This window comes from Cryptotermes secundus, unplaced genomic scaffold (genome assembly GCF_002891405.2).
Source record: "Cryptotermes secundus unplaced genomic scaffold, Csec_1.0 scaffold337, whole genome shotgun sequence".
NCBI lineage: Eukaryota > Metazoa > Arthropoda > Insecta > Blattodea > Kalotermitidae > Cryptotermes > Cryptotermes secundus.
In genome coordinates this window covers 450,548-471,963 of record NW_019733323.1, presented here as the reverse complement: position 1 = coordinate 471,963, position 21,416 = coordinate 450,548, and the positions used below count along the sequence as shown (strand labels likewise).

The window sequence follows — 21,416 nt, the reverse complement described above, 5'->3', positions numbered from 1 at the left end:
CCCCCCCCCCCCATCATCAACTTTTGAGTGCCTGAAACTTGGTATGCATATCATGGCACCTCAACCCATCTCAATGGCGTACTTCACATATCCCTCCCATTAGCCTGTGTGTTTGTATGTGTATGTTACTAGGCAACGGCTCGGTAAAATTGTTCCAGCAGCAACGAATACATAAGTAAAAATAGAATTATTGGAGGCCTTGTTCTGTATGCGGTCAGTGTCGTGTCAAAGGGAAGTAGGCGATTAGTTCTTCCTAGAACTTCTTGTTGAAATTTAAGAGCAAATACCAATGATCGGGGTGGCTTAAGCAGTAATGTTTCTGGCTTGCTTTCGGGAGGTGTTTGGTTTGAATCTCAGCCACGTTACCGACTATACAGAATTTTAATAATTTTTCTTACTTCTTCAAAGGAAATTCTATGCAAAATGCATTAAAATTAGTATCTAACTGCTTCTTACCACATCTTTTCCAATTATTCAATATCATACGATCGCTGGAAGCCTAACCGTGTTAGTTTATCACAACGGCGATAAAATGGTACAAGTAAATAAATCAAAATTACATCACATATTACGTGAAAGATTAATGACGATTCAGGAGACATTTACTATTAGACGAAAATTATAAGGCTTAATAAAGAAGTGTCACTGGTTAATTTCAATTTGTTATCAGAACACGACTACCGAGAGACGGGAGTCTGGATCTATGCATACCTACTCTGTTTGTTATGTGATATGTTAGATTAAAAAATTACCTTAGTTGACTTGACAGATAAGCTGCATGTTATTGGTTCTGTCATAACATAGCGAAATGAAACTAATTACGTTATTTAATTACGATTATCAGAACAGCAGCTGCAACGGTTAAAACGTGATTAGTGTTAATCCTGTAACGGGATATGTGCTCAACATAACTAAATAACCCTTCGCCGGCTATGGATTTCAATCATCACTGCTTTTCAGGCTGGATCCAGTTTTGCCAACACCGGTATTCAATTTCGCAGCTTTAAATCTATGTGCACGAGGGAAAAAGAGATGCTTCAGAGAAGGGGTTCCACAGAAGGAGGGGGTTCCCTTACTGACTGAGAAACATAAGCTCTTCAAAATTATGTCTAATTAAATTCGGGGGGAAAAACAGTACCAATTTGGGTCCGGTAAACGGTCATATAAGTTTCAAGTTTATCATATTCTCCAGTAGACATCGGAAATATGCCTCCACAATGACAAGACTATTTTCTTTTTCTGTGGCGCTACAGCCCCAATTTGGGCCTAGGCCTACCTCCGTGAAACTCTCCGTTTCACTTCGGTTTACTAGATCTTACACATGCGGTAGGATTCCTTGGGCGAGTGATCAGCTCGTCGCAAGGCCTCTACCTGTAGACAAACACAGAAAAACGCACACAAACATCCATGCCCTGAGTGGGATTCGAACCCACGATCCCGGCTTCCGAGCGAGTGAAGACAGTGCATGCCTTAGACTGCTCGGCTACCGTGACCGGCGACAAAACTATTACCTTCTGCATCTATAAAGCAGAATCATCTTCCACGTTACTTTGAAGCTATATAACATCCGTAGTTGAGACGGCGTCGCTAAAGAACTTAATAAATTAATCGTAAGCCTTGAGGCTTTACAGAAACAGGTAACTTTACAAATCTCTGGAAATTATTTAATAACAGAGGAATATGGAGCTAAGTGTTTTTCAGATAGACAAGTTTCTTAACAATAAATTTGTAATTTATCGAAATAATTGTGAAATAATGTTAAAGTTTTCATTGGGTACGCACCACTGAACGTAACTACTGTGTACAGTAAATCCCCAGTAATCCGGTATGCAAGCCGATCACGGTAGCCGAGTGGTTTAAGGCATGTTCTGTCTTCGCTCGCTGGGAAACCTGGATCGTGGGTACAAATCCCACACAAGGCATGGATATTTGGTATGTGTATGTGTTTATTCTGTGTTTGCTTTCTCCTGTGTTCAGGTAGAGGCCTTACGACGGACTTATCACTCGTCCAAGGAGTCCTGCCATCTGTAAATTGATCATGAAACTGAAAATCAGAGGCCAGAGCCCAAGGGGGCTGTAGAGCCAGTGAAATAATCAGGGATCCAGAATTATCATACAACCGACAGAAATTTGAAAGAAAATTTTCCGGTTTTAGTAATATTGTTTCAGAACCAAAACTGCTATGCGCATGTGTTCATGTGCCATGCAGTATTCTCTCAAGCTACACTAGGAGCGCTGCTCGTCATTCTCCTTCATGTAGCTTCCATTAGAGTCCTGGTGTTCCGTGATTACAGCAAGTGTTACTTGAGTCCATAGTCACCTTACAGGTTATCCGAAATCTTGCTCCCATCGATCTGTTAAGTCACATAAAGGCGCGTCCACATTACTCGTGCTCGTGCTCGCCAGGCTTGTGCTCGTCGGGAGACTCGTCTGGCTTTCACTTATGCTCGTAAATCTTCGTCCACACTACTTCAGTTGCTCGCACAGGCTTCGGCGCGTGAAGATCCGTATATTTACTCGTAGTGTGTATACGCTGTAGTCGTATTTTAATTTATTGGCTATAATTTTTAAATTAAAAATTTAAAATTTGCTTGTCTGGTGACTTGTCATATCGTCCACATTAATCGCGAGCATAGCGAGTCACACAAGCACGAGTAATGTGGACGCACCTTAAGAGGAACCTCAAGCAAGGATTAAAATTTAAAAACGTTGTCCTGATTTTAAAAGATAAACCGCAAATAATTAAAGACTGAAAGAATATGAAAATCGCGTGAAAATTAGATATCTGTAAGTATTTTCTCACGCAGCCGGTAAATCAATGTAACAGGCATATCAAATTCCCCACATATGCAGGAGAGCAAGTAGTTAACTGAAACAGGTTAAAATGAGATGAGTTTCTGAAAATACGCAGCCTAGGACAGGACACAGCAACGAGTGGCATCATGGGTTTAGCTGATTTCCAAAGTGCAGCTGGAGATATTTCTATGAATATATATTCTATTACTTTATTAACTCTTCCATTGAGCATAGCACTCCTTGACAACACAATAATTGCTTAACCACTAAAGAATATTGCCCGCTTTTATGAAACACAAATGCTCATTACCATGAAGAATAGGCCTACCATATTCTGGGGCGTGAAGTCTGTATGTTTCCTGTTTCTTTCTGGATTAATTTGCTAAGTGGGGGCTGGAGTCCAACTGGGTCCACTCGGCACGGCGGCCATTGATTGGCCTATTGTACCTGCTCCAGGTGATTATGATGATGGAGAATATGGTGGAATGAAGATTGGCAGGGGAAACCGAAATACTCTGAGAAAACCCGCCCCAGCGCCACTTTGTCCACCACGAATCCCACTTGACCAGAGCCGGGATCGAACCCGGGCCACCCAGGTGGAAAGCCAGCGACTAACCGCTTGAGCTATGCCGCGGCCAATCGTGGCTTAACTTCTACTGGACTAAACAGCGTTATATCCCAGAATATAATATTTTTATGGACACCGCTGTGAGAAACTCAAATCAAAATTTCACTAACCATTGAAGACGTCACCGCTGGGTCATAAGTTGAGATAATCGAACGGTACACGCGTTGAGTTTTCAACACTTTCGAAATTTATTTTTTACCTTCGTATTTTCTGACTAAGAGTTTGCAGGAATTTCTTACTTTACTCGTGCATGCTACATGTCTCGCTCATACCGCTCTCGTCATAGAGTTGAAATGATATATTGCATCAGACCCTAAAATTTCCTACCAGTATTAGTTACCCAACTAATAATAAAAATTCAGGAACTAGAATGTAAATATCTCTTTAGGGTTATATGGTCATTTTCGTTATCAGAAACTGAAAATAGAAAATTTAGCAGGCTCAAATATCATACTAGATTTATTTCGAGAGTAAAATTTCATTTCATGTTATCGATTTTTCTTCTATACAAATTCATATTGCCACTAAAGCAGACCTCTCTACTTGCATGCTTTAGACAGACGCAGTACCATCTAGCTTCGTGAGGGTTGTGATTCAAATCTCTCTTAGCTACCGATTTCCATTAACGTTTAATCCCTTCCTCTGTCCCAGTAAACCTCACTGCTAAGCGGGTTAGTAACTCCTTCTACTGGCAGGCCCATATGAACGTACTGCCTGCACGAAGTTCTTCGGTGTCTCCAAACGAAAAGTTTCGAGACCAAGTCTAGCGGTAACTATTGCTGCTTCATACCCTACACACGTTAATTAATGCAGAAAATGGAAAGCTGTAGTACTGAGGTTTCACTTAAAGGAGCTGCAAGTGAAACTGTAACTGACAAGTTGCAGGTAAATCTTCTTTACATGTTTGTAGTCGATTAATTACTGTCTTAATTACCAACCACCAATCCCGTTTTGATTAAGTGTTGATACGGAAAAGATGAGGCTTTTAAGCATTTTAAATTAAATCATACTTCCTTTAAGGATGATTAATCTGCTAAAAGGTACTTCGTTGTATGACAATTTTCCTATTTAGGATGGTCTAAAATAAGGAGATGCTTTATCGCCACTGCTTTTGAAGTTTGCTTTAGAATATGCAATTAGGAAGGTCCAGGGAAGCCAGGTGGGACTGAAATTAAATGGGACACATCAGCTGTTGGCCTGTGCTGATGATGTGAATGTACTGGGTGATAATGTAGATACCATAAAGAAAAACAAACTTTAATTGATGCCAGTAAGGAGGATGGTCTAGAAGTAAACACACAGAAAATTAAGTATATGTTGCTGGCCCTTCAACAAAATGGAGGGCAAAATCATGATATAAAGATGTTTTGAAAATGTGGCAAAGTTCAGATATTTGGAAACGACTGTAACAAATCAAAATCTGATTCCGGAGGAAATTAAGAGGCGAATAGAATGGGGAAAAGATTACTACCATTCAGTCCAGAACCTTTTGTCTTCTCGTCTGCTGTCTAAAAGCATAAAAATTAGAACATACAAAACTATACTCGCAAATTTTCCTGTGGTTTTGTATGGGTGTGAAACTTTGGTCTCTTGACATTAAGGGAGGGACATAGACTGCATAATGAGGGGCTTCATGACTTTTACTGTTCACCAAGTATAGTTAGAATGATCATGGCAAACAGGATGAGATGGACAGGACAAGTAGCACGAATGGGGAGAAAAGGAATGCATATGGGCTATTGGTGAGAAAGCCTGAGGGAAAGAGACCACTAGGAAGACGAAGATGTAGGTGGGTGGACAATATTATAATGGATCTTAGAGAGATAGGTATGAATTGGATTGATCTGGCTCAGGATAAGAACAAGTGGAGGGCTCTTGTGAGCATGGTAATGAACCTGCGGGTTCCATAAAATGCTGGGAAGTTCTTGAGTAGCTGCACAGTTGGCTGCTTCTCAAGGAGGGCTCAGCTCCATGAGTGAGTGAAGTCATGCTGATTTTTTAATCATGAATCGGAGACGATATGGAAGTAGGCGGTCGTCACGCCACTGAACGCAGAACTACCATCTCGGATTTCGTCTGGAGAGACCGCGGGCAGCCAGAAAAGTGGGTATCCTAGCCGAGATTTCAGCCGAGATACAACCAAATACGATTCTATAACCTTATCGTGCATGAGCCTTATCGGTTCGTGATTAAGAGAGGACCAGTGACGTAGTTCATTTACTCTGCACCAAACCGAATAAAGTAGCGCTAATATTCAGTATATATATATATATATATATATATATATTTCAAATATTTTGTCATTTTGGTAGAAACTTTGGAATTAAAACTTTATGAGAGAAGAAAATGTGCCTTATGAGGTTATGCCTCCCTTTTTTACGTTAAGTGTTTTAATGTAGACGAGGCAACGTAATTTATTTCGGTAATCTCTTCCTTCACTTCGCTTCGTATTTGCCCCAAAAACTCTAAAATGAGAATACTTTGGAGACCTAAGCACAGGTAGGATGATGATATTAAAATGGATAAAAAATATAGGATATTGGGTTGCAGGCAGAATTAAATTGAGTCGATACAGGGATGTTGCACACACGGTAATGAGCCTTCGAATTGCATTCATGGTGGTAAATGTCTCGATTTACTAAGCGGCTGTTACATCCTCAAGAAAATAATCCATTAACTTAGCCAGTTACAGATTCTGTCCTTTTGGCGCAACTGGTTCCAAGAAACCGATTGCAAGCAGACAGTCGTCGGAAACCGGTCGCACTGAAACAACTGACAAAAGAATTCGTAACAAACACGTAATAAACGTACCAACCTCAATACACGCTGACCCCACTGTTGTTATGTGATTACATAACTGAACCAGGTGAGGAACCAGTTCGATAACTCGCAGCTACATTTCTGAAGATCGTTGAAACTGACTTTAAAAGGCGTCGATGAGAGAAATCTTATATATATATATATATATATATATATATTATTTATTATACTGCAATTGGGTTTTAGCCCGGTGGCAGTAGTACACAATAGGACACAACAGACAAGTAACACACATTACACTAAGTGACAACACGTTCAAACAAAAAACAATACACAAAACACAACAATAAGGACATCCTACCACAATGAATACAAACCAAATACGATTAACAACTACAACAATTACAGAGAAATACAAACAACTGCAACAAATACAACAACAATTACACAGAGAGTAAGAAAAAAAATACAACACCCACTTATAGTAAGTACGGCAGAATTGCAAATGGATCGTACATTGCATATTACGTTTTCTTTGCTGTTGGTTGTACATGTGAGAGAGCAGCCTTACAATCAACAGTTGTTACTTCTCTTGACAACATTAACCGTCTGGTCTTTGCAGACACTGTACCGTAAGAGCTGAATTTTTAACGAATAGCACCACCACCACAACCACAAGAAGAGGAACAAGAACAACAAGAACAAGAACAACAACAACAACAAGAACAACGTTAGATTCTTATAGGCAGATTTCTTAATTGTTACAACCGGTGGATACCTCAGACTTCTAGCCACGAACATATGAGAACATATCGACATCCGACCAGAACGAGTTAAGACTGCTGTGTGTGTGGAATACGCTGATCAAAACTTTAACATACATAAAACACAAAATACACTTTTACAACGAAATGAGAAGACGGAGTATAAAATAATCAAGACGACAGAAAGGAGAATGAGGGCATAAAGAACAAATTAACACATGAAAGAGAGAAAGAGACAGAGGAGAAATATAAATAAATAAATCAAATATGAGAGCATTTGCACATTTAAGCGTATTAACGTATACGACATGATGAAAGAGGATACCAAAATGACACAAATAACTAAATAATAAAACTCGCATCTGCTGACTGGCAAAAGACAAATTGGGGCAATTATTCATGCTCGACCATTATTGATGCCTTATGGCAATTTCACAGAAGGCTGCAAAAAGACTGCAGACAACTTCTGATGTCTCTCTGGTGCTTCAAGAATGAAAGGGAAATAAGTTACTAGTTAATTTAAAGAAAACTAATAAACTGAAATACTGAATAGTTCAATACATGCAAGAAGAAAGCAAAGTGAAGTAAATATGGTACACACACATGTAGGGTCTGTTTAATTATTTGGTTATTTACTTATTGCGTAAGTATATAAATTATAAATTATGGTAACCCTGATGGGCGCATGGAAGTCATCGTGGAAAGACAAAATATTTTTTCAGAAAACGAGCTCACGAAAAAAGTTTGTGCTCTGGGTGACATGAAACAACGCAGTAGTCATACAATGACGTCACTACTGGTGGAAGGGGACAGGAAAATGGTGGACAGGCTGACGCATACTGACGGCTTGGCACTTTTTTTTTATTTTGACAAAATTTACTGGATATATCAAAACACGGTATTAGGTTTTGAATACATTAATTCCAAAATTCCTAAACACAACATCCATTTAGCTAAGTATGTGGATATATTTAAATGATCATGAAAATAATATCTCACTTTAATTTATTATCGGTTTTATTCAGCGGCGGTTTCAATAAATCGTATTACATAACTTCAAGTCACAGAATGAACAGTAAATAGAGACTGAAACGAAAAGTGGAGGAATCCGTGACCTAATCCGAGGCAAAATCCTGGAAATATCACAGAGGGACTGAGGGAAACCACGGAAAATATCTGGATACCGCGTTTCCGGGCAAAGATATGAATATGGGACATACAAAATACAAAGATGTGCTGACTATCCGAATACATTTCGATCTTAATCCTGTTAAATGCGGAGCGGACTGCCTACTTTCATCCGTCACATGTCTAATATATTTGCAGAATAGACTCTAGGTTAAATAATAACGGGCTGATGAAGTCGGTGTAGCAGAGGCCTCTAGGCTACATATTTTCTTTTGTTGTATCATCTTACTTGATGGATTGGAGTCAAAACAGGGACGGTATAATCATTTTGCATTAAGAAGTTCTGAGAAGAACCAACCGCCTGCTACGACAAAGATTACATAAAAAACAAAAATGGGGGACATACACAGACACTAATGTCATCTCATAAGCCGCTTAAATAAAATTAGGGTGGGGGGCACATACAGGAAGGTGATTCTACAAGCCCCATCAGCCTCAAAAGACTAAATATTAGAGGAGATATACAGACAGATGGAAAGACACGGACTGATACACAGAAAGGCACAGACGGCTATACTCGTACAGAGACACAACAGGGTGATCGCATAATCCTCATTTTATTTTTTCAAAATAAGGAAAACTAGGCTAAAAATTAAGATACCTATGACCAAATAGGTAGAATATTTTTATCTGTCACCAACGGTATTAGTTTCGCCACGAAATACTCGTAATGATTGAGGAGGATACTGATTGAAGAGGAGGCAAAAGGGACATTGAAGGATGCCGTCTTCTGGGATATGGTGCCGTGTAGATATTGCGTAAAGCGACGTTTCGGAGAAATATATCGCCTCCATCTTTAGGGCAGAATAAGCCGAACAAGATAGGGGCGTCAACACATGTGGCAAGAAGATGGTACTCGCCTAGAATAATATTTGGGCCTAAGAGGGAGGAAGCAATGGGAGACTGGAGCAAGACGCGTATTGGCAAGCTTCACAGACTATAACAATAATAATAATAATATGATTGTGTCTCTAGAGCTCTTTGTTGGGCCTTGGCCTCCTTTTCAGTTTCCTGATCCTGTACACAGTCGATAGGACTCCTTGGACGGAGATCAGACAGTTGCAATACCTCTACCTACATACAGCAGAATACAAAAAACAGAATAAACGCACACAATACAGACATCCGTGCCTTTATTGGGATTCGAACATACGATCTCAGCTTTCGAGCGTGCGAAGACAGTTCATGTCTTAGACCGATCGGCCTCTGTGATCGCAGAATGTAACTAGAAATACTAAATCAAGATGGATGAAATGTGTGAAGTCTATAGCAGACATGAAGATGTAAAAAATGTATACAAAGATCTGTTAAGAAGAACTGAAGAGACGAAACAACTTCAAAGGCGTCGAGGGGAGGATAATATTAAAATAGATCTTAGAGACACAGGACGGAACTGTATTGCCTGAATTCTTAAGGACCACCGAAGAAATATTTTTTTTTAACGTGGCAATGACCTTTCGGATTTCTTGGATATTTATCTGAGCGAATATTATCTCCTGAAGGAGAACACCGCATGGAACTGTTGTTTAGGTTACAGGCCCGTTGTTATAGAGAACTATGTGTGGGTGAAGATACAGAAAACAAGATTAGTAAGTTTTGAGAAGGAATGTTCTCTGACATTAAGGGAGGAACATAGACTGAGGGTGTTTGAGAACAGGGTGTTGAGAATATTTGCACCGAAGAGAGATGAAGTGACAGGAGGTTGGAGAAAACTGCATAATGAGGAGCTTCATAACTTGTACTCTTCTCCAAGTATAATTAGAATGATAAAGTCAAGGAGGATGAGGTGGGCAGGGCATGTAGCACGAATGGGGGAGACGAGGAATGCGTATAGGATATTGGTGGGAAAGCCAGAAGGAAACAGACCACTGGGAAGACCAAGACGTAGGTGGGTGGACAGTATTAAAATGGATCTTAGAGAGACAGGATGGGATGATATGGATTGGATTAATTTGGCTAAGGATAGGGACCAGTGGAGGGCTCTTGTGAACACGGTAATGAACTTTCTGTTTCCATAAAATCCTGGGAAATTTTTGAGTAGCTGCACAATTAGCGGCTCCTCCAGAAGGGCTCAGCTCCATGAGTGAGTAAGTAAGTAAGTAAGTATGTTCTGGAATATTATTGAAAGAACTCAAAGACACATCAGGGATGCAAACTGTGGAATATTATTTTGTCAGTTTACTTATTAACCAACAGAGGTCTCTACTCGTACTAAAAATATATATTATTTCGAAGCCATTATCGACGCACAATTCTCTATTTAAACATTCTCATATACATATTAGTAATGACATATATTCTGGTCTCCTTTCCGCTGATTATTCTTTATATTCCTGTCTCATAGGATGAAGCAGTAATACAAAATATGTAAGTAAGTATGTAAATATGTAATATATGGAAACAAAATACTTACATTACCACAGCGTACGGTTATCGCCTGATGTACTCCAATCACATATACCATGGTGAAAGGTACAAAAAAGTGAACAAAAAACTTCCTCTGTGTCTTTATGTAGATTTCCAACTCACGAAGTTTCCACTACACATGAGAAGTCGATAGTCAAATACAAGAGACAAATTCTAACATTTATTTTGGAGTAACAATATTTTTGCCCCCTGTTTATGTCTGTTTCAAAGCAGTTAGTTCACTGATTCAACAACAATAAACAATTCTCACGGACTTTACATACACATATATATAGAAATATAACAAAACCCGCATAAACAACAAAAACTAGAAACTTTTTTCGTATAAATTTCCCTGCCAAACATCCCGCATGAGTTTCGTCGCAGAGACTGACCGACCTACACACACATAAAAGCACAACTTTCTCAGTGTCTCTTTCCCCCCCTTCTATTTTAAAATATCTCCCTCTTTTTATTTTAATTTCACCCCTCTTGCATACAGAGTAGCACGCTTTGCGAGCAATGCATTTTACTTCATCCCTACCGAGAGAACATACAGTGTATTTAGCTTCTCTGTTTAGCACTGGCTCTTCTAACCCAATCAAAACCCCAGCTGCTATGTACGTCACCGTTCTGAGCATGTGTAGTGTACAAGACAAGACTTGTGTTATTGTACTGTGCTCAAAAAAGAAGGAGGGGAGGGGGGGGTGTTCTGTAGCCATCGATCTCCCATCAGTATGACAGCAGTGAGGAAAAACAGGAGGAAGGGATCATGCCTGATGCTAGGACAGGCACAATTTATTCCACCCATCAGAGTTCCACGTGTCGCGATGATAATGGTGATAAGTTGTAATACTGTAGAATGACAAGTGACGAGCGGGTAGCGCACTTTTAACAGAGAAAGAACCGTCTGATATTCATATTAACCCAACGTTCTAAACTATCCTATACTTTCACAAATGATTCTGTATAACCTCAAAACGAATATTGTGGTAAAATGGGTAGCAGCCAAGGTTTGTTGTCACGAAGTTCCGCGTTTATATCTCGGTCTGGAGTCCTATCTATCTATGGTTCTACAGTCCTTTTGTCGGACTTTTTCCGATTTTCAGTTTAGTAATCCTATACGCAGTCGGTAGGCTCGTCGTAGGGACTCCATACACACACAGAACAAAACAAACACAGAATAAACGCAGAAATTCATGCCTCGAGAGGGATTCAAACGCATGATTCCCGTGTCCGAGCGGGCGAATACAGTTCATGCCTTAGACTTCGCGGCCACTCTGATCGGTCGGCCTAGAGTCCACCCAATGTTTTAGTCCATCGATATTACCTCAAATTACAAAATGACCCCTTCATTCCAATGCTTTTTTTCCCTTGGCACTACAGCCCCAGTGGGCCTAAGCCTATCTCCATGAACTTCTCCGTTCACTTCGGTTTTTCTAGATCTTACACATTCGGTATGGGTCCTTAGGCGGGTGATCAGCTCGTCGCAAGGCCTCTACCTGTACACAAACACAGAAAAACGCACACACACAAACAAAACATCCATGCCTTGAGTGGGATTCGAACCTACGATCCCGGTTTCCAATCGAGCGAAGACAGTGCATGCCTTAGACCGCTCGGCTACCGTGACCAGCCATTCCAGTGCTTACTGATCATAATACCGTTCCACATTCTTTGGTCCGTGATATTGTCGGCGCGGTTAGAAATATATACGTCTTGTGATAGAGTAGGCAAGTAGCATACAGGGTAGTGTAGCTGTGATGCACCTGATTCATATTCCGAAAGAGCTGGCATATGAATTTCTGCGTGGGCTCCGTCTATCCTTACTCAGTGTTTTCGTGGTCTTCTTCAGTCTCCCACCAAAATATGAGGACACGATTGCTTCCTTCCAAATTCATCACTCATATGTCACCCTGCCATTGGATGCTATATAATCCACACACTCATAGCGTCCTCAGTATTCCACAGAAAACAAATATATGAAATTGGTAGAGTGTCTTTAAATTAACTAAGATTATAAACTATTCGAGCAAAACCAGGAACTAAATCCTGGATATCACCATCTTGTCTGTGAAAAGCGTTGAATTCTGGACTCGAGTCTATATACTCGTATGTGTGTGTATATATATATTCATATTGAATAGAATTAATATTATAATGTTCAGGGAATGCATCCTGTTGTATGAATATATCGTTTGTATATATCCGCCAACACAGCAATCAGATAAACAACTCATTTCCATACTTCCACATTTTGTACTGTAAGTTAAATAAACTCAGTTGACACAATGACGTATATATGAAAACGATATAATATTATAATCNATTATAATAATAATAATAATTAAATTCAAGTCTTTATTATTTATGTGCCCAGTCAACAGCCGCAAGGCCAATTACAGATACAGCACAGTGTAGATACAGGTAATTACGTAATGGACAAACACAACATAAAGAAAATAGCCACATAATAATTCAATTCAAGTCTTTATTATTTATGTGCCCAGTCAACAGCCGCAAGGCCAATTACAGATACAGCACAGTGTAGATACAGGTAATTACGTAATGGACAAACACAACATAAAGAAAATAGCCACATAATAATTCAATTCAATTCTAGTTTATTTACGAGCAATCTAACAGCTCAGAGGTATATTACAAAATTAACATGAGTAGATGGAAAGGCACAAAATAACAAAAAAACAAAATGCAAAATAAGACAGTCTACATAATAGTAATAAATTAAGAGTAATTCAAAGAGAAATTAAAGTTAGCATTAACAGGCGAGAAAAGTTAAATAAGTACATTTCCAAAGGTTATGCCATTAGGTGGCAAGAAAGGACTTTATATGCTACACGTACATACACATAGACGTTAATAACAACAATTAAACAATAAGTCCTTGCTTATTTGTGTGATAGTTAGTTATTGGAGAGGGTGGGTTTCCCCATGCACTGAGACCTGTATTGGTCCATTGTGCTTCCCTCTATGATTTATACCAGTCTCTATATCCTACCGGTACTGGTGCTTACCATCAGTCCCGCCCAGCCAGCGAGACCGGCTCTGCTAGCTGAGAGGTATCTACATAATGCTTCCCCCACCTACCAGAGGTATTAGAGACTGCTGTTGGGCGGGAAACGTCCGTAATTTGGCTCAGTGACCTCCTTTGGAGATATGAGGTTCTTTTACGTGCCGTAAAGCTACGACACNNNNGCTTAAAGTCCCTCCCGGAGGACTTGTTCCCTGAATTTTTCCGCCCTTAAAAATTCGACGACCTCCGCCGGGTATTTGAACCCGCGTACTACGAGTCATGAGGTGGGAACGTTACCTCTAGACTACGGAGGCCGCTTATTTGTGTGATAATTCAACATCCAAATAATAATAATAATAATAATAATAATAATAATAATAATAATAATAATAATAATAATAACAATTATAACACACTCTTATTACAAAAAGCTATTGAGGAGAAATATCCGGCTCCGAATGCGTCAGCGTCCCTGCAAACAACATTAGCAGTTGATGCACATCTTGCAGAGAGGCAATTTTTACATGGGGAGCAGATATTGAACAATGTAAAGTCTCTGTTATACCGATCACGAACTCTGAGACCAACAATTTCCAAAACGGAAGGGCAGAATTTCAAACCAAAGTAAACTTGAGAAAGAAAGAAAGCTTCAAGGTGATGTCTCCTCATATGTAAAGTGTGCAATTCCAACTCATCTTTCACCCTTGCGTGCTACATGCCGCGCTCATCTCATTCTTCTTGATTCTATCAAACTAATTATACTTAGCTGATCACAGTGGCCGCGCGGTCTAAGGCATGAACTGTCTTCGCTCGCTCAAATACTACGGTCATGGTTTCGAATCCCACTCTAGGCATGGATGTCTGTTTTGGTTTATTCTCTGTTTGTGCTGTCCTGTGTGTAGGTAGGGGCCTTGCGACGGGCTGATCCCCAGTTCAAGGAATGCTACAGACTGTGTAAAGGATCGAAAAACTGACAAAGCGGCCAAAGTCCAACAAAGGGCTGTAGAGCTATAGAAAAATAGATATGCTTAGCGAAGCGTACAACTTACGAAGCTCCTCATTATAGTTTTCTCCAATCCTCTTCGGTCCAAATAATCTCCTCAGCACCTTGTTCTCAAGCACCCTGTGTCTATGTTCTTCTATTAATGCCGCAGAACAAATTTCACACCCTTACAAAACCACGGGAAAAATTATAGCTCTCTATATTCTAATTTTTACCGGTCACGGTGGACGAGCGGTCTAAGGCGCGTGCTGTCTTCGCTCGCTCGGAAACCGGGATCGTGGGTTCGAATTCCACACAAGGCATGGATATTTGGTGTGTATATGCGTTTATTCTGTAGTTGTGTTGTCCTGAGTTTAGGTTGAGACTTTGCGATGAGCTGATCACACGTCTAAGGAGTCCTACCGCGTGTAAAATGATCATGAAACTGAGAAATCAGCTTTATGCTCCAAAGTGAGAGCACAATAGACGAGAAGACAAAGTGTGACTTCATACCAGTGATAAACCATGAACTACTCTGAAAGAGCGACTACAATTTGTTAAGATACGCAGTTGAGAGATATGACTTCATTTTATATTTCCCATAGACGGACTGAAGCAGTAGCAGCTTGTTTCATTTTTCGTGCTGAGAGCTGTACGGAGCACTGGTCAGTATCTCGCCCTAATGAGCAGCCATCGGGCTATGGGGAATGTATCAGGGACCCGGGGTGCTCTTTACGGAGTTCAGTGACCGTAACGTGTCTCTCACGCACACAGGAAACACAAAAAGAGTTGTGTCCCCGTTGTCTCTGTAAGTTCAGCAGTGCATATTGTATACAAAGTTTAAATTAAAAAGTAACATACATTTCGGCGTAATTATAGAAACCAGAACGTGTAGCTGGGAAATATTTCTCCGCTTTCATAAAGGATTAAAGCGACAGCTGGAGGTGGAGGCGGTGATGTGATCCAGAGACTGTAAAGGCAACTTTGAGTTTCTTCAGTTATGGTATCTACCAAAAACAATTCCTGAGTTCCAGTGCTGACACTGTACTGATGGCGCAGAACTAGTAATCGAAGCTGCTGTCCATTAACTACATTCGGGATGCGCGCGCAACTTGTGTCATCGAAACTGTTTTTGAGTCCACGATTACGCTGCTAGTACCAGCATTGTCATATCCTTTTCCGTTCCTGAGTTTCAGGTGTCTGAGAACCGTATTATTTTTGGACGACTTTGAAATTAAGGATGTGTAAAATGTGAGCTGACGAATTGCCTCGGAATTATGGGTGGGGACGGACGCATGAGAAAGTTGTCTCAACTTATTTCTTCTTCTTCTTCGCTCCCACTTTGGAGGAAACGGGTTAAATTTTATTAATAATTTTTACAGACGGTAGGACTCCTTGGACGGGGGATCAGCTCGTCGCAAGGCCTCTACCGTAACACAGGACAACACAAACACAGAATAAACGCACACGCACACCAAACATCCATGCCTTGTGTGGGATTCGAATCCACGATTCCTGCTTCCGAGCGAGCAAAGACAGTAGATGCCTTAAAACGCTCGGCTGCCGTGACCGGCGCAATTTATTTTAAGGCAATGCAAAGGAATAACTTTATCAAATCATAACGCTCATACGTGAGAACATGGTGTTGGGAAAAACTGAAAGAAAGTGGTAGAAAAGTGCACACAATAAGGACTTTAAAGAAATTCGTAGGATGACCAGCTTAAAGACGGAGACGAGAAATGTACACGAAATTTTGTTGGGATGTCTCAATGTAAGGGATGATTTCGGAGTCGTGGGCGTAGATGAGAATATTCTGTCACGTGTACGGCGACTACAGACATGATTTCGATTGGTGACTCGATTAATTTCACACTTTAACACACGACTCTTGACTACACTTTACAGTTCACTGTAACACACATACACCAGTGTTCTCAATCGGTTACAGTTTCCACTAGTTGTTGCCTTGTAACGGCTTCCAACGCCGTTCGTTACCATATTCTGGGTTCCCGAACTACCACCGTGCCTAGTCCACCAGTTTCTAGCAGGAACAGCTCAACACGACTGAACTGCAGTTCTCTGACTGCTCACTAACTCACAAACCATCTCTTTATTTCCCTGCACTGCACTAATTCTCAATCATTGTCATGCTTATAACATCTCGGCACGGACAGCACAGAAAACACTGTTACTTGTTTTTTGTTGTTCAATTGTTGCTTGTTCTGAATCTGTTGACCAGCAGCGGGCGTTGTTTAAAGAGTCGTTATTTAGCAACGGGTCTACATGCAATAATATTAAATTGGATCTTAAGAGAATATTAAGTGAATTTTCTTCTGGCTGTCTTATATGAACAGAGAGTAGTTTCTAGTCCAAAAAGAGGTGAGGAATTTCTAGACAAGCTAAGCGCTCATATTTTTCTGAATGAGTGTGCTCTACAGAATTTACTCAGCCAATGAAGCAGTTCTAATCTGACAGCACGAAATTCGCATATACAGGGCCGCGCCACAGCTCAAGCGGTTAGTCGCTGGCTTCCCACCGCGGCGGCCCGGGTTCGATCCAGGGGTCTGGTCAAGTGGGATTTGTGGTGGACTAAGTGGCGCTGGGGCAGGTTTTCTCCGAGTACTTCGGTTTCCCCTGTCACTCTTCATTCCACCAATTGTTCCACAATCACCCTCACCTATTATCTGGGGCTGGTACAATAGGCCAGAAGTGGCCGCAGTACAAGGGACTTAGTCCCACCCCACTAGCAATGAAAAAAATATGCATATACATACATCGGAAGGAGGAAACTCTCATACATTTGTACAACTTTCTCTCCTTGGTCTGAACTCAGTTATCCTTTGTATATGTGCCATATTTTTTTTGTGACAGAGCAGTACTTCGCTAAACATCACGTTTGTAAGCTGCTTTCAAGTTGCGTTCCCCCCTCAAACCCCCTCACCGACAACCCTTTTCGAACTCGCCTTCACATACCAAACCTTTATACAAAATTTATCATTCTCCACCAGCTAACTAGGCACGCATAAAGGGAAGGTAAAAGCGGGGCGGAAGGGGTATGTGGGGAAGTGTTTCATTCCATCCAAACAGGACGACACCAATAGACGGAGCAAGACAGAATAGTAGATTCTGCACAGTTCTATTCTGTGCGACACGGAGCGTGAAGCTAAATCAAAAACAACATAAGTCTAAAACCGAGAGAGATTTACTACAGTACTCAGTTGGCATGATGCCTAAGTTTCAGGCTGAACGATGGAAGAATCGAGGTTCGATTTCCGACAGAATTTTCTCTTCTGCACAACGCCCAAACAAACGGCCTCTTGGGACCACCCAAACTCTAATTTGCACCGGGTGTCATTTCCTACCGTGAAAGAGTCTGGAGCGTGAAGCTAATAACTCACCTCCATCTAGTGCCAAGTTTAAGAATGTATGAAATTGTACCTCCACTCCTTCATACGCCCTCATAGCACGTTGTTTAAGAGCACTTGTTTTAACTTCAAATAATTCCATTAGGCCGAGACCAGAAAGCTTACTGTCGAGCAGGCTGTCGACGAAATCTCCGCTCTTTACTGAACCCGAAATTACATTACAGTTTTCCAGCAGCCCACCACGGAACCCTATCGTGAGGCAGCTGAGCCCGTTCAACACCCTAATATCTTACTTCTTTAAGATTCACTTTAATATTATCCACCCACATACGCCAGATTCCCCAAGGCGTTTCTTTCCCTTCAGATTTTCCAACCAAATTAATGTATTTCTCATCCGCCCCGTGTACATTACATGTCCCGTCTATCGCAAATTCCTTCGTCTGCTTTCATTGCCAATACTCAGGGAAGAGAGAAAATTACGAATCTCCTAATTACGTAGTTTTATGTAGTCTTTGTTATTTTCACTCTGCTTTGAGAACATGTATATTCCTCAGGGCCTTTCTTTCAGACTCTCCAAATTCAAAATTCCTTAAGGTGAGAGACTCACGTAAAAGAGAAGTTTGTTTTACATCTGGGACCATAAACTAATTAACTCCATCGAGCTGAACTCTTCTTGAAAAGCTACCAGTTGTACAGCTACTAAAGAATTTCACCAAATTTTATGGAACCCGATGGTTCATTACCGTGTTCAGTGGTCTCAAACTTTAGCCAGATCAATCCAGTCCATACCACCCCATCCTATCTAAGATCCAGTTTAATATTATCCTCCCACCTACATGTAGGTCTTCCTATTGTCTGGTACCTTGAAAGCTGAAAATTATTTTATAGGGCAGCTTTCAATTAAGGGGGAGACTTAGATCACTCTTGGGTGTAGTTCAGGGGACGAAGGATCCTATAGATATAGATTGTGTGGGCGTTGGTTTTTTATTTCCGAGTCCTTTCTGGGAAAATACAGCACCTGATGTGAAATGGGAGAGGGTGGGGAAAGGGTTTAAAATTTATTTATGCTGTCGGAGCACACTGTGGCTTCCCTCCTCGGAGTCTGGCCAGCGCTCTCGCAATATCTACTTAGGCTAATGAATGGATACAGCAGAATGATCTACTTGTTCGAGCTACGCTCTATTGCACGCATCAGGGAAATACACTTTTAATCCAACCCCTAACATATATCGGGGTTTATATGCCAGTCCTTTTTGAAATTAAGTGAATGACGAATAAAGCAGTTTAAAGCAATGTTATTTACAGTCTTGTGTTAAGGTGAATTCGCGATGATTTCGTGGCTATGTCACCACGTTCATCGTCATCTTCACCTTATATGCTCTTTCTTGGAAAGCCAATATTTACTCTCCGTCTTGGCGTGTAATGCAAGCCTGGCACTGGTCATCTTGTATTATCATCTTTGCAGATTACTAGATTCGACCCTTTTTTCTTTATTTTTATCCTCCTTTGAATATATTTCTAATTATCTTCGTAATAAGATATTTCTTAGGTTATCCCTTCTCGTAAACGGGAGAGTAATCATGAGAAATTCATTTCTGCAGACTGAAACTTTTTTGTCTCTCTCCTTCAATACGCTTAAATTCTATATTACAAGACTGGAACAGCCATTGTCGTGTAAAATTTAATCTGAGCCTACTTCCTACATTTCTTATTCGATATATTGCTGTACGCGGTAGGGCAGGCGGTTGAGGCACTATGTTACAAGCCGGAAGTTCACGGGTTCCATTCCCGATGAGGTCACTGGATTTTTCAATTGGTCTAATCCTTCCAGCCGCACTATGGTCCTGAGGTTAAGTCAGCCTCTAACAGAAATGAGTAGCAGGAATGTTCTTGAGGGTAAAGGACGGCAGGTGTGTAAGGCTCACAACCTTACCGTCATTTATGAGCCGATTGTCTAGAAAATGTTTAAGCCTCGACGTCTCATAACCGTATGGGCCTCCACGGCCTGTTATAAAGAAAACTTTACGTTTTTTATCTTCCTATATTGTTTGATGTGTATCTTCAGTACTTAGTACTTACATCACAAAGGAATGGAAAACATACAATAATGCTAGGAGTAAACTAAGGTACCTAAAATTATTATTAAATGAAATAAAGTGATCTTGTTTGCCCGCAAATGTAAAGATTGTCAAGTTCATTAAATGAAAAGTAGCGAATGCGTCAAAATAGTAAGGACATGCGTACATTTTCAGACTTGTTACTGAAAATGTAAATATTTTTTTGTGATATGATACTGGCCAAGAGCGAACGAATACACACACGTCTCTCCACAGAACAACAAATAAGATAGGGAAAGACAGGAAGATTAAAACAGGCAAAGAAGTTGGAAAAATGAGAAAACAACAAAGAAAGAAGTAAATCAGAATGTATTTTTAAATGAAGAGACGAGAGAAAGAAGAACATTCAGTTGAATAACTGATCTTAACAGAACTGCCATGATAGCAGATAATGAATACAGAACAGGGTGTTGAGGAAGATACTGGAACTAGAGAGATGAAGTGACGGGGGTTGGAGAAAACTGCCTAATGAGGAGCTTCATAACTTTTGCTCTTCTCCAAATATAATTAAAACGATTAAGTCAAGGAGGATAAGATTGGCAGGATATGTAGCACGCATGAAGAGAAAAGGAATATATACAGGGTTTCTACGGGATAGCTAGAAGAAAGAGACCACTAGGAAGAACTAAACATAGGTGACAGGACAATACCAAGATATCTTTTAGATAAAAAGAATGGAGTAGGATTGACTGGATTAATCTGGCTCAGAATAGGGCCCAGTGGAGAGGTGTTGTGAATACATTAAAAAAAAAAACTTCTGCTTCCATAAAACTTTGGAGATTTCTTGAGTAGCTGAGTGACTCATTTCCATGTAGTTAGTAAATGTACACAGGCCTAAGTAAACAAATTTATTTAGTATACAAATTAAGAGCAACTACAGAACTCTTACATTCTTCTCAGCACTTTCAAAGTCGATATTACAATATCGAATTCCTTTCTAGCGCCCCCTCTTCAGTGTTATGCTTCACAAATTACTCTAATTTCTTTCGCTCCGAGTGTGCCATGTGTACAATGGAAAGCAGTCGGCTCGTAACAATGGCAACCACAAACAGGCGTGTAAGTCAATAGACATATGTTATGCACGGCTGCTTCCTTGTATAATGCATGGGAAACTGGTAAAATGACTTCTCTTCCACCCTTAAGTTCACCGCTTTCTTTTACATGTTCTGTCCTTCCAGGTCGCCTTTTGTGTGTCACAAAGCTCTTCAATCGATCGCTGTAAAGGTGAGGTGCCTTAATAATTCAAGCAGAAAATGGCCCTAAAAGTATTGCAGTTGTGAAAATGTATACCTATAACTCGCTACTGCTTCGTAAAAGAAAAAGTTTAAACGTCACTGTAAAAGCCCCGCACAAAGTAGCTTCTATGTAGAAATAAT

At 40.4% G+C, this 21,416-nt stretch overlaps 1 protein-coding gene across 10 annotated transcripts in view; it reads right to left on the bottom strand.

The window, feature by feature from the left end:
• LOC111867958 (CUGBP Elav-like family member 4) overlaps nt 1–11,023 on the bottom strand; it is a 239,562-nt gene extending 228,539 nt beyond the window's left edge. For 4 of the 10 annotated variants that reach the window (XM_023858205.2, XM_023858213.2, XM_023858209.2 and 1 more), the window contains exon 1: nt 10,550–11,023. In XM_023858205.2, the coding sequence (XP_023713973.1) occupies nt 10,550–10,600 (51 nt within the window). In that variant the 5' untranslated portion in view covers nt 10,601–11,023. The remainder of the gene's footprint in view (nt 1–10,549) is intronic. The other 6 variants (XM_023858211.2, XM_023858210.2, XM_023858214.2 and 3 more) reach the window with 4 other exon arrangements.
• Between the last annotated feature and the right edge of the window lie 10,393 nt (nt 11,024–21,416).